This window comes from Cydia splendana, chromosome 12 (assembly GCF_910591565.1).
Source record: "Cydia splendana chromosome 12, ilCydSple1.2, whole genome shotgun sequence".
NCBI lineage: Eukaryota > Metazoa > Arthropoda > Insecta > Lepidoptera > Tortricidae > Cydia > Cydia splendana.
In genome coordinates, this window is record NC_085971.1 from 584827 (window position 1) to 609610 (window position 24784).

At 37.1% G+C, this 24784-nt stretch overlaps 1 protein-coding gene and 1 long non-coding RNA gene across 2 annotated transcripts; one reads left to right on the top strand and one right to left on the bottom strand.

The window, feature by feature from the left end:
* Positions 1–467: 467 nt before the first annotated feature.
* On the top strand, positions 468–3062 carry LOC134795316 (uncharacterized). Its single transcript, XM_063767134.1, has 3 exons — positions 468–789; positions 1341–1432; positions 2300–3062. The coding sequence occupies exons 1-3, from the start codon at positions 552–554 to the stop codon at positions 2990–2992; spliced, it is 1023 nt and encodes a 340-aa protein (XP_063623204.1). The 5' UTR covers positions 468–551; the 3' UTR covers positions 2993–3062.
* Positions 1502–3648, bottom strand: LOC134795332 (uncharacterized). The gene is made up of 3 exons (XR_010144801.1): positions 3080–3648; positions 2138–2258; positions 1502–1815 (listed from the first exon to the last, which is right to left on the bottom strand). It is a non-coding gene; the product is annotated as an uncharacterized LOC134795332 (long non-coding RNA).
* Positions 3649–24784: the final 21136 nt, after the last annotated feature.

Consider the following 24784-nt stretch of genomic DNA (forward strand, 5'->3'; position numbering starts at 1 on the left):
AATATTCTCATAAATGTATTGACAGTGCACTGTCATTATGTCAATTTCCTTAAATTTATCTCTAAGTGAGTCTCTATGGTTCATTTTGTATATTGCTCGAATAGCCCTCTTCTGCAGAACAAAAATGGTATTTATCTCTGAAGCACCGCCCCACAGTAAAATACCATATGCCATAATGCTATGGAAGTAACTAAAATATACTAATCGAGCTGTTTTCACGTCAGTTAACTGACGGATTTTGCTCACTGCAAAAGCTGCAGAGCTCAGTCTATTCGAAAGAGTAGCAATATGGGGACCCCACTGGAGTTTAGAATCTAAAGGTGGCGACTGACTTGTAACATTTCGGTGTAATGTAACGTGTTACAACCCGAGCATTACAACAGTCAGTGCAGCGAGCCGAGCCGCTCGACGCGAGCACCGCGTGCTCCACTCAGCTGTCGGTTTTTACGCGAATCCCTTTGAGTGTTACATTACAAGTCAGTACAGGTTCGCAAGTCGCCGCGAGTGCACTTCTTCCGTGATTGTGCTTTTGGAACAGGATTTTAATAAATATGGAATGGGATAAAGAGAAAGTTCTATTATTTATTGACAAATACAGAGATAAAGAAATACTGTGGGACCCCACGCACGGAGATCACTTCAATAAGTTTAAAAAAAACGATGCGTGGGTAGAATTATCCGAGGATATGAATATAACGGTTGAAGAGGCCAAGAAAAAAATTACCAGTTTACTTGCCTCACTAAGAAGAGAGAAGGCTAAAATAAAGAACAGCACTGGAACGGGCAAAGGTAAGTTTAAAATGTTTTTTTACGCGTCACTGGGCCTGGGCCCCGATTTTTGAGCAAGTGAGTGATTCGATATCACGTTTTTTCCATACAAAAAAACGTGATATCGAGTCACTCACTTGCTCAAAAATCACCCTCCAGGGCGGTAAGTGAGATTTGCCGCGGGGTAGCGGCAAATCTCACTTACCGCAAAGGACAAGACTTAAATTCGAACCACGGGCGGTAGGTAATAAACAGGGAGCGTACCTTTCGTGCCGATGATAGCAAATTGACGTCACGTTGCATATAAATATGTAGGATAATTCCAGTTAGTCTTATTGTAGTCATCAATCATTAATCATCAATCGTTTATTCATATGTGTTACATACATCATAAGTATCATGAAGAATGATTGATAATTTCAGAAAAAATTGTATCATCCTATATGCAACCTGACGTCAATTTGATGTCATCGGCATGAAAGGTACGCTCCCTGGTAATAAAAAAAGGCCTCAAATCGCTTGTTTATAGTATTTATTTTTAAAGTGTCCTAATGATATTATTTATTTTTCAGGTGCCGACGAAATCTATACTAGTACATGGTTTGCATTTAAACCATTACTATTTGTGTTGGACCGAAATAAACCACGAAATACAAATGATACGGTAAGTTTTTCTAAGTATATCTTTCTTGCCAGTTCAAAGCTCCCTCCCGTGAACAGTATTCTGCAATTTCGTGGCGTATTTGTTTCGCTGTTGTACTTGTTCTACGCGGTCGCCTCTCCAAAGCGAAAAGGCTTGTAAGTTCGCTGTCGTTTCTCCAATTTCCTGGTCTAACAACTCCTTCTATTTCATGATCAAATGTCCCTGAAGGTGTGTAAATGTCACTGGATTCATCACTTTTTCTGAGATAGTTATGAAGATGCGTTATTGCCATTACTACTGAAGAGGCGTGGTTTGGTTCTAATAACATAGGCTTTCTTAACACTCGAAAAACTGCTGAAACTATACCAAATACGTTTTCCACTACTCTTCTCGCTCTGCTAAGTCTGTAATTAAATGTTCTCTCTATAGACCCTTTTGCATGGAATCCCGAGTAAACTTTCATTACATTTTCTGAAAGGGCAAAAGCTTCGTCACTAATGAAATAGTATGGGATGTCTAGAGTTCGCAAAGGTAATGGGTTGGGTTCAGGAATATTTAACGATTTATTTTTTATTCTTTGACAAAGTTCAGAGTTGTTAAATACACCGCCGTCCGATATTCTTCCTTGACATCCCGCATTTACATATACAAAGTTGTATTTAGCGTCAACTACAGCAAATAATACGACGCTAAAGAAATTTTTATATTTATAAAAATCACTTCCACTATTCATCGGTGATTGTATTATTACATGTTTGCCATCCATAGAGCCCAGGCAATGGGGGAAATTCCATAATGTGTCATATTGTTGTACTAAACCTTGCCATTCCTCAGGTGTTGTTGGCATCTGCAACAAACAATAATAATATTTTTTTATGTATTTTTTAGTTAAACCCCGATGAAGAAAGCGAGCAACGTGGTGCGACCGTGGATACAGTTTTGGACAACGGGTCACATACCGAGCGACCGATTCATGTCGCTAAAAAAAAGAAAAAAGCAGTCATGGATCCCGAGGAAATAATGGCTTCTACATATGACATTTTAAAAAAGACGTCAAGCGAGAAAAGTTCGAAAAGTTTGGACGAGTGTGACAGCTACGGAGCTTTCATTGCAAACAAATTGAGATCGTACTCTAACCAGACCAGAAACTACGTACAACACCATATTTCAAATATTTTATTCAATGCTGATCGGGGACAATATGAACCCAACTATGGTTACGGTTATTCGACTCGTCAAGGCTATTTTTCTACACCTGGACCAATTCAAACTCATTCTACAAGAACAACAACTTCGCAGCAATACAATTATTCCACACCTTCACCTCAAATGTCGGATTGCAGTCAAGATAGTGCTGGATTACAACGCCCAGATACTCACACCCTCACTTCAGCCCGCAATTATTCGTCACCTTCACCTCAAATGTCGGAGTGCAGTCAAGATACTGCTGGATTACAACGTCCAGATACTCACACCCTCACTTCATCCCAACGCAATTATTCCTCACCTTCACCTCAAATACCGGAGAACAGTGAAGAAACTGCCAGGTTCTTGCGAGAATTTGGCGACTTGATTGATTAGATATATAGAATGTGTAAGTCTTGGTTTCCTATTTTCAAATTACATTTTTAAATAAAAAATAACTAAAGCACATGTTGGTTTGCTTACCTTTATACAATTCTTCAATACTTTCACTATTGCTTCACTGACTTCCTTTACTATGAAGCCTATTCTCTGTCTAGAAATTTTAAAAAGATATTGCAAGCTTGTAAAAGAATCTCCAGAAGCGTAAAAACGTAGTGTAACTGCTAGCCTATCTGTAACAGATATAGCTTTTCTCAATCTTGTATCTTGCTTGCCCACTAACGGTCCAATTAAATTAATGAGTCGGTCGAAATCGGTAGACGACATTCTAATAAAGTTTCTGTATTGTCCAGTAAACTCTTGGTTTCGAAGAATATTCATTATATTCGTATCATAGTTCCTTCTTTGGTACAAATTAGATATCCAATATCGTTTCGTTTTTTTCTTCTTGTATTTTAGATAGCAATAACTTAGTACAATAAGTGAAGCACACGCGACCTCCATATCCGACATTTTGAAACAGAATGGAGCACAAACGAACAGAGCGCTCAGGGCGAGCGTTCGCCGCGTAGCTGTAATGTAACTGTAATGTAACACGATCGCCGCGAACGATACATTACACCGAAATGTTACTAGTCAGTCGCCACCTTAAAGTTATACCAAGAAAAACTGTACTATCAACTAATTCCAATTCCTCATCCTTCACAATGACACTTGTTTGCACATGCCTTACGTTACTACTAGTGACAAACTTAATACATTTAGTCTTTTTCTCATTTAACAATAAATTATTAACATTGAACCAATTTACTACTTTTGAAATGGCATTGTTTACATCATTGTAAGCTTGTTGCTGTCGTTTGACTTTGAAAATAAGTGAGGTGTCGTCTGCAAACAATACTATATCATGGTGGGTCTTAACAAGGAATGGCAAGTCATTTATGTAGATAAGGAACAGGAAAGGCCCCAATATTGACCCCTGTGGTACACCCATAGAGACCAATGACCCAGGTGATCGCTGTCCATTCACATCGACCCTTTGTATTCTACCATTTAAGTAGGACTTAAGTAAATTCAGTGCCGATCCTCTAACTCCGTAATAATGAAGTTTAACTTATGCATGTGCAGTCATGGGATTGGATTGTTGTGCTAAGGAATTTGGTCCTTGTCACAGTGATAATTGATGATTGAGCCGCTGGGGATTTTACCAGCGGCTTTCATATCAATTGTCACCTATTAGTCACTGGTACTAGGTACCTTACCAAGTGGCACGGAAATCAAATTTCTTGTCCGTAGTTAAATCGTATCTCTGCATTCCACCCTGTGTAAAAAGCTTGTGGTTGGCATAATACATTATACGGAACAGAGAAGTCAGCTCTGGTACGGCCGTGGCCCGAAAGATACGGGGGAACTTTATTGACCGTAAACTCTGTATTGAAGTTGCATTATTTAAGGGGATATTTTCAATTCTACCATTTATTATTAAATATTCCGAAAACAAAAAATTACAATGAAAAAATCCATAAAAGTTTATATCAGAATGATTCCTTTATTGCCAATTATAACGGTTGCTTTTTTGCCAATTTATCTACGGAACCCCAAATCGTGATGGATAGGCACGAAGGCAGGCAATATCAAGCCCGGCTGCCCACATCAAAAAAAAAAAAAACATCTGTTGCTACATTATGCACTTGACACGCCTTTTCGGAACGGATCGAACTGACCGTGTGATAGCCTTTTGTTTTTGCTAGAGGCGCGAATCGATTTGTTTTAGAGATGTGAATTGTGATATTTTTGCGTTTTTATTAAATTAAAAAGATTCCCTGTCAAATATAAAAAGGGGGTAACAAATAAATACTAACGCTACCGTCAAAATAACTGTAAGTAATTAGCTACTAAATTACAAAACCGCTATACATATATTGGGTTCTAACTTATCCGAGAACCATCGTTGACGTATTGTATTACAAATCCTTTAAAGACAATTTGTGAATATTTATTTTGCACAAACACAAACACAGATCATTCTAAAGGGCTACGAAGCCACCATTGAAATTGAAATAACCAAATTTATGCCAAAGACGCTCAATTTTAAATGGAACCCCATTTCTTTTATTCGGTTTGAAACGCTCGTTTTGAAGTGTCTGGTCGTGAAATGAGGATAATATTGTATTCCGTAATACGCTGGGCCATTATGGACGATACACAAAAACTGTAATTCTAAATGCTTACAGAGAGCAACGGCTCATCTGAACCAGAATAAGGCTGCCTTTCCACTGAGGATCGCTTTCCACCGCTCTCCGCTCCGCTAGAATTCCACCAATGCTATTGGTCGATTCCCGCACGTTTCCTCTCATCTCCACAACAGCGGAAAGGCAGCCTAAGACAGGCTGCTCACACATATCGTCGGAGATGCTGGCTTGACTTTGCGAGACACGAGCACTAATGGTCTCATTAAAAGTGTCATTTTTCAACCAAAAACTTTTGACACCGACAGATCCGTTCCATATCTAATCTAGATTGAATTCATATCCTTTAAAATTAGAATATGCCTGAAGGAGTCGCTGTGCTGACAGTTTAAGGTACCGGGCCCTTTACGGCGGTCTTTTTGCGGCGATGTGCTCTGTTACCGGTGGTAATAACAATCGAAGGGTATAGAACGTATTCCATACGCTTTCAGCTCTTCAGGTATGAGCCATTTCAAACGGGATTTGTATGAGTTGTATGGATTGTCGGATTTGGCGGTGACAGCTCCACGAGTTAGATTACGACTTTTATGGAGAGTTTATATTGAATTTATGCATATTTAACTGTGTTATGGAATGTTTGGATTAAGAAATATTTCGAGAAAGATACAAATAAGTAGTTATTATTGCACATTATCTTAACCAAAAAATATAAAGTATGTACTACAGGTCCAAAACAAGCGGTTTATCGCTAAAAAGCGATCTCTAGTTACCTATGAGACATAGGTGGAGTAGTATAGTGATACCACAAGATAACGGTGAAAAAGCATTAAAAATTGCTATTGATTATTGGTTCTAACATTGATTTTAAAAATTCAAATGATGTTCCTGATTAACTACTTATTTTGAAGTGAAATATAATAATGTGATTGATGATTTTGGATGATAAATATTTAATAACATTCACTTGGATTTGATTCGGTTTGATTTTGTTTGATATTTTACATTTAATATTTGCTTCGGGTTGGTGTGGTGAAACATTTTGTGTTTCACTCGGGGGCAAATTTTGTTTAACCCTCGCAACGCTCAAGATTAAATTTTTCGAACCACTCGCTACGCTCGTGGTTCAATTTTGGAATCTTTCGCTTGCTCGGGTATCAATATTAGCACGAGCGGTTAAACAACAACTTTGCCCCCTTGTAAAACAAATAACTATTCTTACCTATTTACTATAAGGTCTATAAGTCACGAGAATCTAATAATGGTAACTTCTATTTAATTTTAAACAGATTTCACATTTAGTAATCATTTTATTGTATTAACCGTGCAAGCATTTGTTACGTAGATAAATATTTAGATTAATTTAGTCTCCAGCGGACGGTAGAATTCAGTGAAATTAATTTAATTGCATACAAACGCGTTCGAATGTTATTCGGCGCGTGAAATTACATTGTTACAATCCAATACTCACTACTGGGACAACATATAAAATGGTCAATAGCAAATTTCTCTAGGATTACAAGTAGCTGGTGAAGAATAGATTTTGAAAGTACATACTTGGATGGACATTTTGTTCTGGTGTTATTATTCTGTCCCGCCAGTAAGACGACAAATAGTAGCGTAGTATAGTTTGTTAGAAGAAATGTTCTACTACGTTCTACTATATGCTATTTAAATAGATGACCCATTATGGAAAGGGATTATAACTGCCATAAAATGTATGTTTTATTATTTGAAATACCATAAAACCAGGGTTTAAAAGTGACCCGTAACGAGTGATAAGACGAAGTTGATTAACCCAATTACGTGGCGCAGTCGGTAGGATGCGAACCCATTACGGTTGCAAACTTCTGTCGAAGTAGGTACATTAATCTAATTGATAATATGAAATTCATTCATTTTTTTATTGATAAAATAGTACATTCATACATGTCAACTAACTATGTAATTACATTTTAATATTATATCATAGTAAAATAATTACATTTTAATATTTTAGCATGATTATATTCTCAAATTAGGTAATTCAAATTATAATAATCATAAAGTTAACTGAAAATGTCCAAGAATAATTCCTTTAAATACAATTACCTAAAAAACCAAATTTCCTAAAAAAATTACCATGAAAGATGGAGGCTGACGTTCGGAAAGCTTTCGGCTTGGTTACTAATTTATTCCTGAGCTGAGATTGAATAATGAATAAATTAAAATTGGTAACCACACAGACCTTTTCACCATTGTGATTATTTTGGCGCTTAACTGTGTTAAGTACCGTAAAACGGGGTCAACAGAAATCGCGGCACCCCGTGATTTGTGTTGTCTGTTGTTGTAGTTCAAAATTTCTCTATTGGTGATATATTTAAAAACGTACATCTCTATAATTCAATTTTTTGGAATGCGTATATAGTAGACTATTTATTATCTACATTGATACCAAAAGAACTTAATCAAAATGTCTAAAAGTTAGATTTTTTTGACTCTAAAGTAAGGTCTCGCTGAGGTAAGAAATGAAGCCTGTCTGAAAAGTTCTAGCGGTAAATGTTTTGACATTAACTAAGTAAAAGTTAGCTAACCTGGCTCCAATTTCACCACGGTGACAGGTGCGACAATTGTAAAACATCACTGTTGCTGACGTCACAGGCATCCATGGGCTACGGTTACCGCTTACCATCGGGCGGGCCGTATTCCTGTTTGCCACCATCATTGTTTTATTAAAAAAAACTTTATTCTATCGGAAAAAACAGATATTTCTCTTGCTAAGTTTATGACAATTGTCACAAGAAACACTACAATTGTCACGAAATTCCGACATATAACTCAGTACCTGTCAAGAATTACCTACAATTCTTCTAAATCTTGACAATTGTCAGAAACTTCGCAAAAGAAATATCTGTTTTTTTCCGATATAATAAAGCTTTTTTAAAATAATACAATGATGGTGGCAAACAGGAATACGGCCCGCCCGATGGTAAGTGGTAACCGTAGCCCATGGATGCCTGTGACGTCAGCAACAGTGATTTTACAATTGTCGCACCTGTCACCGTGGTGAAATTGGGGCCTGGTAATATAGTATCTGTAGTACCTAAATAAATTATTTCAACCAAATAAAAGAAAAGGTTCAGGTCGTGTCATACCAGAAGGTTAAGGAGTTGGCAGAGGACCGGACGAGTTGGAGATTGCTCCACCGACAAGAGCACAGCTCTTAAATATAAAGAAGAAGAAGAAGTACCTAAATAATAAATAATATCACTAATTGTCTCTACAATGAAGCATTGTTTTTGTAAAAAACTAACAACAAGCAATTTTACGTGATAAAGGGGTCAGTGGACACGCATATGGAGTGAGAAGTTACGCCATAGGGGGTGATTAGATACCGCAAAGGGGTGTAAAGACACGCCTTGGGGGTTAAAAGACACGAAAAAATTATTTTGTGTCAAATAGTTATTTAACAGATATATATATACCATTTGCCAATAGAGTATCAACATAATAATGACCAAATTCGATGCTTATGACAACTAAAACTTAATATTTCTATTCACCCCTTTCTTGTGTCTATCGACCCCGTTTTAAGGATATGGAGAAAACAGGTAGTTTTCTTTGATTTTCTCTGAATTGGGTAGGTAAAAACTTATTTCACAAATGCAAAATTGAAGAACTAACCAAGACTTAAAAAAAACCGGTCAAGTGCGAGTCGGACTCGCAAACGAAGGGTTCCGTACCATTATCTATAAAAACGGTCACCCATCCAAGTACTGACCCCGCCCGACGTTGCTTAACTTCGGTCAAAAATCACGTTTGTTGTATGGGAGCCCCACTTAAATCTTTATTTTATTCTGTTTTTAGTATTTGTTGTTATAGCGGCAACAGAAATACATCATCTGTGAAAATTTCAACTGTCTAGCTATCACGGTTCGTGAGATATAGCCTGGTGACAGACAGACGGACGGACGGACGGACGGACGGACAGCGGAGTCTTAGTAATAGGGTCCCTTTTACCCTTTGGGTACGGAACCCTAAAAATGATATCAAAATTTTTACTTTTATCATTTGGATTATTGGCGAAAATCGTCCTTGAAGTTGAAAATCGAGTCTTTTTTCACCCCGTTTTACGGTAAATAAAGAACATACAAAAATTGTAACATCTAATGTATTATTTATCAACATTGACTGCAATACAATAAAGAATAAACATTCTTATTTTCAATATGATCAAATTGATATAAGAAAAGAAACTGTTTTAAAATTGTGACACTCAATTTAAATAAATCAAAATACTTAGGCAGTATCCTATTGTTGTATTTCTCTGCTCTTGTTGTCTGTGCATGTGCGTACATGTTTTATGATGGTCACGAATAAAATGTTTTTTTTTTTATCTTATCTTTTAAGTATTTCGTACCGCATTCTATAAGTTCCTAACGGGTCGGCTTTCAAACTAACTCGCCATATACTTGGTCAATTTCTAGCCTCTTCAACAATGTAGTATTACTAAGTAGGTACCTAATAAGCACATAGATATTACTTATAGTAAATTTAGTCACATTTGTGTAGAATAAGAATACTTGGTCAGTTGTCACCGCGGGACCAATCCGGGGCTCTTGTGTGCGAACAAGAGCCTCTGACGAACATCGGCCCGTTTTGGGGATTACTTCACTGTTGAAGGTTTATCTTGATTTATAGATTTCGGGGGCTTTTTCTAAAGCACTAATGGCAAGACGCTCTACGTACTCTTTATCCCGGCCAATTAGAAATACCTAAGTTTCAAACGGGTTTCGTCTAGCACTTTTTCTTTAACCTCCATACCATTAACCACATTCTGCCCTTGACTGTTTTGGCAATAACTGTAAACCAATACCTTTTAGAAGATTATATTAGTTCACTACGAATCGAGCTTTTTTTTTGACATGTCTAGATCCTACCCGGCACGGAGGCTACATTTATATATTTATTTTTACTAAATTTGTAACATCAATCTGTCTCATGCCCCTAGGAAGATAATTTTAAGAGGCCTAAAGTTAACAATGTTCATTGGGTGGGAAGTGGGAAGCGAGTTCACTAACCACTTTAGGCAATGTAATTCCTAAATGTGATGAGAGTGGGTAAATATCCGCCACTGCTAGGTACTCGTATATAGATTAGATATAATTATATTGATAGAATATAGATTTTTGACAAGATCTTAATCGCTAGCAGTGACACCCCATTTTTGTCAAACTGAAAGTAAATTAATGTTCTCCAAGGAATGATACCTAACGAAGTGATTACTTGCGGTCTATTTTGTCGACTATCGAGTATTACGTAAGGACAGAGAAACGTGACGTAAAATTATTTATTATGTAAGATGGTATATTTATAAAAAGTATTTTTGTGTTACATAGGTATATAGAAAATTCACAAAATCGTGTAGTTGATATAACTAAGTAATTATCGGATTGACATATTAATACATTCTATGCGCACGCTTGACTTTAAAACGGCGTCTTGTTTATATTTTATTTTGATCTTCAGACGTCTTTGGAACCTAAAGATCTGTCTATAATGACTGCTATTATTAAGCTTCGAGTCAAATATTTAAACTATCTAAATTCAAATCTAATCCTATTTAACGAAACAGAACACTTGCTGGAATTATAACAATTATTGTGAATTTTTAGTCCTTACACCTTACAATTCCTAATTAAAGTTCTAAATAAATTTAGGCATCTTTAAGAGTCCCGTACCTACCTGTGACGTAACCCAAGTATTAAGTATTGGATAACTAACGGCCACTTGCACCATTTCACTAACCAGGGGTTAACCGGTTAAACCTGGAGTTACCATTTTTACCAGTACAATTTGACACTAGGTTAACCGCTTAATCCCGGGTTAGTGGGATGGTGCAAGTGGGCCTAAGGTGACTAAATGAAAATGCGCAGTTCAACCCGTACTTCTGTAATTGGAACAACATATTAAAGGGGATGAAATTGATGGACAGAAACCATAAAACAAGTGTCAATGAACCCGCATTTTGTATGAATAATTTGATTTAACTTTTCAGGATAAGAATACGATTCGTGACGCTCCGTGATTGTTATGCCATTTAGCGCCACTTGCCCCATCCCAGGGTCAAACAGATCTCTGTGTTATGTCTTTCCTGTAGACATACACAAGAGTTAAGGACTATAAAGGTTAATTTTCTTATTTAACCCTTATCCACGTGAAAAGGTCCTCCTTTTATTTACAGAACTATGATAAAATCATTACTTACATGCCCACAAGCTGTTAACTATTGCCCACAGGAGAGAAAAATGTACTGTTCGCGCGAACACGCTAGTTTTCTATCCTGTGGGCAATAGTTAACGGCTTTTGGGCACGTAAGTAATGATTTTATCATAGTTCTCTAAATAAAAGGAGGACCTTTTCGCGTGGATAAGGGTTAAATAAGAAAATTAACATTTATAGCCCTTAACTCTTGTGTATGTCTATAGGAAAGACATAACACAGTGATCTGTTTGACCCCCCACTAACCCAGAGTTAACCGGTTAAACCGTTAACCCAGTGTCAAATTGTACTAGTAACCATGGTAACTCCAGGTTTATTGGTTTAGAATAATATCACCATTCCTTTTTACCTGTGTGTGTATTTTACCATTCATTCATCATTTCATTAGCCGCTTATTGAAATACGTGACTCAATATAAGGGAAATAAGTAAATAGGGTACTCTCTTGTGTGATTTCTTTCTGTAATGCTACGAGATGGAACCCATTATACGGGGCACACTGACATTGACAAGGGCAAAAGTAATAAGTAACAATCACAGACCTAAGTATTATTACGAGAATATTATTACATGACTGCCCAAAAAAAGGAATATAAATATTTGTTTACAAGGTAATGTAAGTTTCTTTATTTCCACCATAACTTCTGAATAATCTAAATGCCTATTTGCCTAAGCCAATATAGATGAACGATTATATCATTAGAATCCTTAAATCATCCCAATCTTATTCAATGGTTTAAATGAAATAATGAAGGTATCAAAAGGAAGGATCTGACCGCTCATAATAAAAATGCGAGTAGGCTGTATCAGGGACACAGCTGCAATGACTTACGTGGAATATCTGCCGTATTCGAACTTCAAGATATTGACAAGAGACGACACTTACTAGGTCCATTCTAGATACGTTATAGTTTAGATATCAACTAGTTCTCTTTTGCAGCGCAATTCGGGCAACCAATGTCACTTTTACGTTAGACAGAGTAAGATATCTATTAGATGTGAATTGGATCTCTAAGTCATATCATATCCTGCGGAAATCGTTCAAGATTATCTCCAGAGTCGCGTAAATGTCAAATTTGACAGGTTAGAATTTAAACATATCATTATCGTATCTTGGTGATGTCTAAAAGATATCTAATAGATGTCTATTTCAAAATCCGAATCAGGCCCCGTGTCGTGGCTAACCTTCAGGAGAACTGAGCTCGGTCACGAGCCAATGACCAAGCGTGTCGAAAAGCTAGGCTAAAGGCCGAGGTCTGTATAGGGCCGTAGGAGCGGAGAGGCGCGCTCTCTACGCGAGACCGAAGGCCGAGCTGCAGAATGTTAGTGCTCAATCACACAGTAGTACAAAGTGTCCTGGCCAATAGGCATGGAACGTCCGACAGGTGAGCGCATCTACGCGAAGCCGCGGTTTCCGGCTTGCTTGCTTGCTTGCTTGCTTGCTCAAACAAAAGTGTGGCGAGATTTGAATGAAGCCTCAGGCTCTAGTCTTAGATAGGTTGACATACCTACACTTTAGTTTAGTGACTTACGTAAGTGACCACAATTTTTCACACAAATCACACGGCGTTACACACGAATTATAACCTCTTTTTTTTTCAAACGAATGCCTACATACTTAATACTTCTTTTGTAAAACCTCAAAGCAATTGAAATCACATTGATTGATTCAGCAACACGTCATTAACTCTCAAAGCGAGGTTTAAATTCTTTGATTGTACAGTCTCGGAAATGTACCTCCAAAAATTCTTCCTTAACGTCTTTCGTACCGATGGGGCTTACGTCGTTCTATATTAAAATTGCACTTGAGAATTATAAGGCTTCTATACGAATTGGTATTGAAGTGTCTGAAAGGTCGTAAGCGCCACTATCGTTAGATTTCATTACGTTGAACAATTCTAGGGCTGTCATCATGTATTGTATTGTTAGAAATAATTTATCTTTCTTTTCACATCGCTCCATTGTGTGACGGTTGCGTACTTTCCTTTATTTTTTCGTTTGTTCAAAATTTATCTTTCGATTGTCCGCTAACTGTGTGAGTGGCTGACAGGTGGAGCGGATTTTCTTTTATCGATACCTAGTTTTATTTATTTAGCAGTCAGTAGCAAAATGTAATACGCAAGTAACGTGCTCTATCTCCACCTAAACAAAAACAAAGAAAACAGATCCACCTCAAACTCTCCAGGTATTATCACCTGATCGGAATTTTCAATACCATTTTTCTATTACGTGCACAGATTTCTAAAACGATGGAGTGGAGACGTAGGTGGTAGATAATGTAGATATCTAGAGGATAGATGCCCGGTGATAAAAGGGTAGCGTGGTATTGACATTACGACGCTACCTTTTTATGACTTATCGAGGAATTGACGGGACAATTAGAATCATAATTACCCTGTAATTACCTATTTAGCTTGGAAATATGCGACCAGGGCGCTGGTGGCCTAGCGGCAAGAGCGTGCTATTTTCAATCCAGAGGTCGAGGATTCAAACCCCGGCTCGTACCAATGAGTTTTTCGGAACTTATGTACGAACGAAATATCAGTCCAGTCGCTTTTCGGTGAAGGAAAACATCGTGAGGAAACCTGGCTAATCCCAATAAGACCTAGTTTCCCCTCTGGGTTGAAAGGTCAGATGGCAGTCGCTTCTGTAAAAACTAGTGTCTACGTCAATTCTTGGGATTAGTTGTCAAGCGGACCCTATGCTCCCATGAGCCGTGGCAAAATGCCGGGATAACGCGAGGAATAAGAAGGAAATATGCGACCACAAAATATATAATCACTTCGCGAATGCGGCATACCTCATGCTCCATACCTCAGGGCAGTGTGCTCGGTTGCCTGTTGTTTTTAGCATACATCAACGACTTACCTAAAATTATTGATACGAAGTGCGTTATGTTTGCAGACGACGTGTCAATATTATTGAGTTGTGGTGATAGTGCGGAATGCAACACGCGCCTACTAGAAACCATTAGCCTGGTCACCACCTGGCTACACAATTTAGACATTAACCTAACAAAAACAAAAGTAATTCAGTTTAAACCTACTACTCAGAAGAAACCGTTGCACTTTCACTTAGATATCAATGACAGCCCAATTGAAGAAGTCACTGATTTTAAATTACTACGCATTAAATTAGATTCCGGTATAAACTGGGAATCGCACATCCAAAATATAAAATCAAAACTTGCAAAGTTTGTATATGCCCTTAGTGTTTTAAAAATAAATACAAATTTAGAATCTGCTATGACGGCTTATTATGCGTACGCGCACGCCTCGCTGAGTTACGGCGTAGTCCTGTAGGGTGCGAGCACCGATGCTCACCAACTATTTGTTATGCAAAAAAAGTGTGTTCGCATTTATGACCAAATCCGTGGCCAAAATATTCCGAATGCACATCACTAATTTTGACCCACTTCTAGACAAAAGACCACTTTCATTTTGACAACAACCGAAACTGTACACCAAGATCTTTCATAAAACGCCTTCAGAACCCACTTCGCGAGCTTACCGTAGTTGCATCAGCTGAAAGAAAGTTATCGGCGGAACAATATTATATCCTTTGTTAATTCAGAAAAAAAAAAAACTGAATCTTACATGATTTGTGAATGTAAATCAAGAGCTTTTTCATAAAGCTTTCAGAATCTATTCACCTAGGTGTCCTAAGATTTATTTTATAAATTATTTATGACCAAATCAGCTTATCTTGCAGCAGATCTTGGTGTACATTTCCGGTTGTTGTCAAAATAAAAAGGGTCTTTCGTCTAGAAGTGGGTCAAAATTAGTGATGTGCATTTGGAATATTTTGGCCACGGACTTGGTCATAAATTATTTAAAAAATAAATCTTAGAACACCTAGGTTAATAGATTCTGAAAGCTTTATGAAAAAGCTCTTGATTTACATTCACAAATCATGTAAGATTCAAAGGTTTTTTTTTCTGAATTAATAAAGGATATAATACGGTTCCGCCGATAACTTTCTTTCAGCTGATGCAACTACAGTAAGCTCGCGAAGTGGGTTCTGAAGGTGTTTTATGAAAGATCTTGGTGTACAGTTCCGAATGTTGTCAAAACGAAAGTGGTCTTTCGTCTAGAAGTGGGTCAAAATTAGTTATGTGTATTTGGAATATTTCAGCAATTGACTCTGCAATGAATTATTTAAAAAAAATACTTAGAATACCTAGATTGGTGGATTATGAAAGCTTAAAATAAAAGCTCTTTATGTAAATTATCAGTTTATTAAGTTATGTAATTTTCTTTTGTGGAAAATGAGTTTACAAAATCGTTCCGCCGCTAACTTCATTTCAGCTGATGCAGCTACAGTTAGCTCGCGAAGTGGGTTCTGAAGGTGTTTTATGAAAGATCTTGGTGTACAGTTCCGGTTGTTGTCAGAATGAAAGTGGTCTTTCGTCTAGAAGTGGGTCAAAATTAGTTATGTGTATTTGGAATATTTCAGCAATTGACTCTGCAATGAATTATTTAAAAAAAATACTTAGAATACCTAGATTGGTGGATTATGAAAGCTTAAAATAAAAGCTCTTTATGTAAATTATCAGTTTATTAAGTTATGTAATTTTCTTTTGTGGAAAATGAGTTTACAAAATCGTTCCGCCGCTAACTTCATTTCAGCTGATGCAGCTACAGTTAGCTCGCGAAGTGGGTTCTGAAGGTGTTTTATGAAAGATCTTGGTGTACAGTTCCGGTTGTTGTCAGAATGAAAGTGGTCTTTCGTCTAGAAGTGGGTCAAAATTAGTTATGTGTATTAGGAATATTTCAGCAATTGACTCTGCAATGAATTATTTAAAAAAAATACTTAGAATACCTAGATTGGTGGATTCTGAAAGGTTAAAATAAAAGCTCTTTATGTAAATTATCAGTTTATTAAGTTATGTAATTTTCTTTTGTGGAAAATGAGTTTACAAAATCGTTCCGCCGCTAACTTCATTTCAGCTGATGCAGCTACAGTTAGCTCGCGAAGTGGGTTCTGAAGGTGTTTTATGAAAGATTTTGGTGTACAGTTCCGGTTGTTGTCAGAATGAAAGTGGTCTTTCGTCTAGAAGTGGGTCAAAATTAGTGATGTTCATTTATACTATTTTGGTCACGGATTTGGTCATAAATAATTTATAAAATAAATCTTAGAACACCTAGGTGAATAGATTCTGAAAGCTTTATGAAAAAGCTCTTGATTTACATTCACAAATCATGTATGATTCAGTTTTTTTTCTGAATTAACAAAGGATATAATATTGTTCCGCCGATAACTTTCTTTCAGCTGATGCAACTACAGTAAGCTCGCGAAGTGGGTTCTGAAAGCGTTTTATGAAATATCTTGGTGTACGACAGTTCCGGATGTTGTCAAAATAAAAGTGGTCTTTCGTCTAGAAGTGGGTCAAAATTAGTGATGTTCATTTGGAATATTTTGGCCACGGACTTGTTCATAAATTATTTAAAAAATAAATCTTAGAACACCTAGAACAATAGATTCTGAAAGCTTTATGAAAAAGCTCTTGATTTACATTGACAAATCATGTATGATTCAAAGGTTTTTTTTTCTGAATTAATAAAGGATATAATATAGTTCCGCCGATAACTTTCTTTCAGCTGATGCAACTACAGTAAGCTCGCGAAGTGGTTTCTGAAGGTGTTTTATGAAAGATCTTGGTGTACAGTTCCGAATGTTGTCAAAACGAAAGTGGTCTTTCGTCTAGAAGTGGGTCAAAATTAGTTATGTGTATTTGGAATATTTCAGCAATTGACTCTGCAATGAATTATTAAAAAAAAATACTTAGAATACCTAGATTGGTGGATTATGAAAGCTTAAAATAAAAGCTCTCGATGTAAATTTTCAGTTTATGTAAGTTATGAAATTTTCTTTTGTTGAAATGAGTTTACAAAATCGTTCCGCCGCTAACTTTATTTTATCTAATGCAGCTACAGTTATCTCGCTAAGTGGGTTCTGAAGGCGTTTTATGAAAGATTCTGATGTACAGTTTCTGATGATGTCAGTTAGACAGTGGTCTTCTGCCCGGAAGTTGGTCAAATTGATAAATATATGTCTAGAATCTTTAGAGCGCTGACTATTATCAATCGTTAAATCTTTGATTATCAAAGAAAGTAAGTTTTTTTAACAGAAAAATGCAAGCTTTTGTCAAAAGCTTTTACAAATTATAGACTTGAAGCGTGTTGTAGGCTAGAAAGTAGGATTTTCTTTGTTTGATAAGCACAAAATTCTACGACCAGTCACGATGCATCTTTTTCAGCTACATAGTAAAATTTATGATGAAATGTTCTTAATAGAACTGACATTCAACTTTTCCTCAAACTAATGTACTTACGCTCTTTTTAACGACGAATAAAAACATTGAAAATCTCGACTTCTTAATTTGGTCGGGTTATTGTTCGCCGATAACTTTGGCCGATAACTTCACACCGGTGTGAAATCTCATATTATTGTCGCTGACAAGGTACGAAATGGTACCTACCCTCCTCGGATTGAGGAGGGACTAACATCTACTCAGACAGAGTTGTAGGGTTAAGGATGACTCACGTTAGACCGGGCCGTGGTCGGGCCGGAGCTTCCGGGGCTTACTTTTATATGACATGACAGTCGATCACGTGATGATTTCCATAGAAAACGATACGCCGGAAGCTCCGGCCCGGACACGGCCCGGTCTAACGTGAGTCATCCTTTAGAATCGATGTAGCTTTATTTGACGTTCATAGCGCATTGTAATGTCTACTTGAAACATAAAATATCTTTATCTTTATCTGTCATAATCAATTATCTTTTTTAGCGGCCAAGGTGCTCAACAATATCTAACGACATGGTGATGATAATTTAAAGTATTTTTCACCACACCAGCTCGGAAAGGCTTACTTTGCACTTCAAAAATGGATAGCAAAGTTGCACTTTGCTATCACATGTGAGGCAAAGTAATCAAATGCAAATTTTGAGTTGTTTTAAATGATGTTTTGGATGATAACTATTTAATAACATTCATTTGAATTTGATTTGGTTTGATTTTGTTTGATATTTTACATATTTGCTTCGGGTTGGTGTGGTGAAAAATTTTGTGTTTCACTCGGGGGCAAATTTTGTTTAACCCTCGTGCTTTGAAACCCTCGCAACGCTCAAGATTCCATTTTTCAATTTTGGAATCTTTCGCTTGCTCGGGTATCAATATTAGCACGAGCGGTTAAACAACAACTTAGCCACCTTGTAAAACAAATAACTATTGTGCAACTGGTACATAATAAGGGTTCTTAAAATTCTAGGGCCGACGAAGTTACAAAATGAAACGAAGCTGAGTTTTGTTAAGACAGGCCCGAAAATTTTAAGACCTAAGAACACTGCGCCGGGGCCCGCCGGGGAAGTTGATTTCGATCTCACTGGCAGTCATTTAATCTACAAATAAGAGTGCTGGAGTAGAAAAAGATATTTGAAAATGGTAGAATAATGGAATCTGATGGCGACGCGACTGTCAACGTGCATTATTAACGGACGCGGACGTCTGCTATGAACACGTAATGCACCTGAACTAACTCCACAATGGGCAAGGCCGCTGCGCACGCGTCACATGCACCTGTTATAGCAATCGCTTGCCAGACCATAGTGTTTTGAGATAGTTTTGTTTTGAAATAGCCGAGTCTTACAGTCGAGGAAATCAGCTTATTTTTTATGATATAAAAGGAAAACAAACAGACGAATCTCCTGATGGCAACCCACAGACAATTAGACACCTGCGACACCAGCAGAGGTCGTAACTGTTGCGAGTGCGTTTTACGCTCGTTTCTTGAAGGTGTAAACTTATTCTGGTTACAATGATACTAATACTTGCCTTAACAGCAGTACTAACGTCGATCGCCGTTGTTATTTGCCTGTCGCTCCGCTTTTCTGTCACTGCGCACATCTAGCATATTTATTTTTCTGTCACTGCGCAAGTGTGCAACTCTAGCATACTTATTTCAATTCGCGCATACGCGGCAATATAGTTCTACCACGTAAGTCAGGCGGTTCGTCAGGTAATTCCGCGATAGTTCCCCAGTACATACTTACCGTATTTTAGTACCTACTTAATTTTGTAACTACTATTTTGACTCTTAGAGTAACCACAAACTTTCAACCTTATAATATCTTGCAACGAACTATCTTAAATAAGTGATAGACTTGCCTATAAGTAGGTATTAATGTAAATTTCAATTAGTGTTTATAGTAAACTATGTGATCGCTTAAGATGCGCTCTTTAGTCGTGTTTTGCCTGATCGCGGCGGTAGTTGCTCAGGACTGCAAGGTTGGCGGGAACAAGGTGAGCATAGTTACAAATTTTACAAGGAATATTTTTAATTCGTCAGACTTTTTAAGTTGTTTCCCCGATTTCCCATTTTTTTGATGTATGGGTAAATTGGGTAAGGTCATGTAGGGTAAGAGAAAGATAGCTTATTTTGCTCGGGGCAAGAGGAACAGTATGAGGATTCCCTACAAGTGATTCTCGTGCCCCAATGTATCTTACTCCATCTAACCTTACTGTCATTTTAATTGCAGCATCTTTCAATATACTTAGTGAGGAATTGATGTCCAGTTTTCCATGATTTGTGTATATACGTATATCGCCTATCTCAAAAACTAAAGGATAACTTTACCTTAGTCCGGTCCGGCTTCGGGCCGAGGCTTCGTTTTTTTTGACGATCGGTGATCACGTGATGCTTTCTATAGAAAGTTTTCCTTTATTTCGTTCACGTATAAATAAATGTGTGATTTTTCACATACCTACATATGCAATAAACATAAGGCTCCGAATGTGCATTATAATGTTTCAGTGCGCAGACCACGGACAGTGCTGTGGCGGTTGCTGCGTCAGAGGTCAATGTATCGATAGTAAGTAAAGTACCTTTCAATTCCTCAGATACGAGAGGGCTATATACACGTACATTGTACAAGTTTCCAAAGTTGCCAAATTTTTTATGGAAAAAATATCAGAAATTTACATAAACCTGGGATAACTCTTGGCACTTATACTAAAATGACGAAGCAAAATATTTTATCGACAATCAAATATATCAACAACTGTCAAAACAATTGATTAAATATAGAGGCAGACAGCAGGCGGACTTCTCAACATATCGGAACAACACCTTAAAGACATAAAGGCTTTTTTACTTTCATTTTACATATTTTTAGAACTCCGCTCATACTCGTCTAACAAAAATGCTAAATCTCCATATCTGTGTAATCCAGCCCTAATTTCCAATCTGAGAAACCTTCTCTGTAATCACGTGTTTTACATTCCGCTTTCCCAAAACAGTCATCTATATACCATCGTATGTCACATTTAACTTTCAGCCTAATATAATCTTTAATTAGTCCAGTTACAGTCCTTTCTCAAATAATTAACCGGCTGAAATACGAATTAGCGAAAAATACCTTTATAAATTTCGTCGAAGCTGGTATTACGTGCAATTAATCTCCTAAATCTCTCAGAACGAATGTACAGAAAATTTCAAAATCGTCTGAGGAATATATTTCAACTTTCCTAAGCATTTAAAACCTGCTCGGGACTTATTATTATTACTTACTGATCGCATAGCTTGAGGTAACCAGTATAACCATAATATAGCAATGAGCAAAAAAATAATTTTCAAAAATTGCAAATTTCCCATGAAATGTTCTCGATATTTTTTTTCTACACATTTATGTTTTCGTTTAGGCTTGACAAAGCTATCTTACAGTTCTGCGAGCAATATGCCCCGCCCACTGCCACTTAAGTCTGGACACTCTCTGAACTGTCATCAGCATTGGTTCTCTTGCGAATTCCCTCATTTCTAACGTAAAATATTATCTCTTCACTCAATTATTACATATTATTAAGATTACTAAGTAATCTACTAATAAACTTTTACCACTAGATCACGCAATATTGTAGGTAGGTAGGTATACGATAGTCACAAGTTCGAGTCTCGTCTGAGACAGTGAGTTTTTTCGCTTTCTCTAAGCATTGTCAGTAAATGATCCCGAGGCAATGTGGTTGGCACGCAGTGGGAGCGAGAGCCGAGGGCTAAACGAAATGACTTATTGGGACGGTAAAATAAAGGGACCTCCTAAACGGATTATCGGACTGCCGGGGCAAATGTGGAGTTTAGGGAAAAGCGGCATTCCTATGTTCATACATATGTACTAGACTTGATACCTATGTTTTATGATATAGGAAGCAAACGAGTAGACGAATCGCCTAATGGTAAGCAACCGTCGCCCATGGACACCTGCACAACAAGTGCGTTATGTTTTATTTTATTATTTGTAAAAAGCTTTTGCGGGCTTACAGTTGACCCCAAAACAAGATAATATTCTCATAAACCCAATGTAAACTTAATAAATAGGTATACCAGAATGATTATTAAACATTTACAGATGAATTAAATAACACAATTATATAACATTAAATTTAATTACGTTGTGTTGCCGGAATTTAAGATGGGAGTACGCTCTTTTGACAAATTAAGCTTCATTGCATCTTTGTAATGCCATTGCCATCGCTGCTGTGCGGTTACCTTTACAAGTGCGCGGGAGGAATTTTCTCCAACAGCGAGTAATATCAAATCAATATAATTCTTTAAAGTTCTGAAGGCGCTCCAGGAAGGAAGTCTAAGCGATAACTGGCTCAGTTTTACGGCGCTCTTTGAGATATACTTCCGTAGCGACCGGGACATCTTTTAATAGAGTTTGGGGAAAAGTACTTCATTAGTTATATTTAACCTTTATTAAATAACGTTGCCGTTGTTTTCACAGAATTCGACGGTCCCTAGTAATAGTGTCCGATCTGTAAGACTGTGTTTCAGGAGTTATATATCTAAAGTTATATCTAAGGTACTTATTATGTGCATTCATTTTAATGTTTTGTGTTGTTTGGTAATATTCTGGTCGATTTTTTCCCTTTCCCTGCACCACCTATTGCATATTCTATTGTTTTGTCTTGTGCACTGCACTGTACTGCACTGTACTGTACTGTACTGTATTGTATTGTTAAAATGATGTTTGTCCAGCCTACAGATCCTGTATGTCCTCGTTCGACGTATGCAGAGACCACTCCTGCCGCGGGGAAGAGAACTGCGTAGCCTACACTCCGCCCAACTGCCCCGGCTGTGAGCCCATTGCCCTGTGTCGGATCACCAACTAATATCAGATCCTGTATGTTCTCATTAGATGTGTGCAGAGACCACTCCTGATGATGGGATTTGTTACGGATTTGGTCTTACTGTGATACGACCTTGAAGATAGCTCCATCCATATCCACTTTGTAAATAACATAGTTACGTTTCTGTAAATAAACGACCTAGGAGAGGCCTATGTCCAGCAGTGGACGAGAGTAGGCTGATGATGATGATGATGAAATAAACGACAATCATTTATTCAATTAATAATGTCACAAAGAATATACTTTAATTCCCTCGATCAAAATTTTTATTTAGTGAATCCTTTTGTTTTACATCAATTCACATTGCAGCGAGGTCCTGAACCAATTTTCCGGCTCTCACACGATACATGGATTCGAATAAAGCCAGAGCGAATGCTTGACAAATAAAAGTGTCGATGGCAATCCGAAAAACTCGAGATTGCCCGTTGGAAGCCATGTGAGCTAACGCTGGCAAAGTTTGGAAATAGACGAGACTGAAATAGTTTCGCTGCGAAATGTCACCATCGCAGTACATCTTTGCAATTTCTGATAACCAGAAAACTGCGCATATAAATAAGTGGTCAGAACTATCAGAAGTAGACGCTACAACAATACTAACAATAGGATAACTATTGTGTAGGGTTAACCCTACAAACATAACTTTCCAGCTTACACAAATACTAACAGGCCATGGCTACAATAGAACCTATTTAAAACGTTTCCACATAATCAATGATGATGCTTGTCCATGTGACAAAGACACAAAGCAATCAATCGAACACCTAATTGACCGAAGCGAAGCGAAGGTCTACGTTTTGACTCGGGCATTTTGCTTTCGTATGTCCGGATGTTCTCCTCTACAGGTCGCAATTCTTAACCGATTCTCGTGAAATTTTGTGACCGAATTTTATGACTAAATAAAATTTTTTTGTCAATCCGGTTTTTGGAAATTTTTAAAAATGGCGGAGTCGTGATACCTGGCGCCTAAACAAATAGTCGTATCGATATCATAAGACTTTTTTCTTTTTGAAACATGTTTACAGAGTTAATAGCAAAAAATGCAGAAAAAAATTATCGCTGGTATAGGCGGTATTTAGATATTTAATTTTAACTAATTTTAATTTGAGAAGGAGTAGCTAAATTTCGTCAACCCATCTAAGAACTATTTGGCTCAGTTTGTAAACGTTCGCTTTTTCTGTTTGCACAGAGGATCTGGGTTCGATCCCCAGTAATTGTATGCTGAGATATTATAACTTTTTGTATTTTTTTACACATAAATTTCGTATTGTTTTTCTTTAATTTACTATACACCGTGTTTTTATTGAATTCCGTTAACTTCGGGGTATAGTTAAGTACGTTTATAAGAACTAAATGGCATAGTTAATTTTCAAAAAAAAAATGTTTTTTTGTTTTCTTTTTTGTTTTTTTTTTGTTTAAAAAGTAATTAAATGTAGCATATAGCGTTGTTGTAACACGGGCATTACATTTAACTCAACCAAACAATTGAAATCTGTGACATATCAATGTCATTTCGTACATCAATCGACCGAGATTGTACTTAAGTTTAGTAGCAAATGTATGAACTCATTCTAAACACTAATCAATATGTAAGCCGGCCCTAAGGCAAGTGTACACGCTTGTAGAGGCCTTATAGTAAAAAAATAAATTATGGATTATCTCCGAAATAGACTTAATTAGAACATCGGTGTCTTTGAGAAAGTTACTTGATTTAAGCTCAGGAATGCACCCTTGAAATTAACGGAAATCAAAAAAAACACGGTGTATTTAAAGCTCTTAGCACCATGTTATTTCAAGCTCTGCTCGCGAGGTCTACAGCTCACAGAGCCACTAGTTAAAAACTGTCCAAGATACGCATATGCAAGATGTGTCCACGAGACTATCTGTGGGAAATATCAGGATATTGACCCGTACAATATAAAACATATCACAGGAAAAGAAGAAACACTGGACTCATTCATAACATACACGAAATACATAATAGATACTCTCAGGAGTTTCAACAAGATATAATATAGGTTATTACCTGTATTCGTTTTGTTGAGATTCTTGACGGTTATTACCCTTACCTGGTTTGCAGCAGTTCTGCTTCGGTTCTGTTCGGCTTCTCGTAATGTGCACATATGACTTATACTTATCTGACATATATCACTGTCAG

Bases quoted from the DNA above. Each gene is read 5' to 3' on its own strand.
- LOC134795316 (XM_063767134.1), top strand. From the start codon at position 552: ATGGAATGGGATAAAGAGAAAGTTCTATTATTTATTGACAAATACAGA. The intron at 790-1,340 runs GTAAGTTTAAAA...TTTATTTTTCAG, and splicing joins CAGCACTGGAACGGGCAAAG to GTGCCGACGAAATCTATACT. The intron at 1,433-2,299 runs GTAAGTTTTTCT...TGTATTTTTTAG, and splicing joins CACGAAATACAAATGATACG to TTAAACCCCGATGAAGAAAG.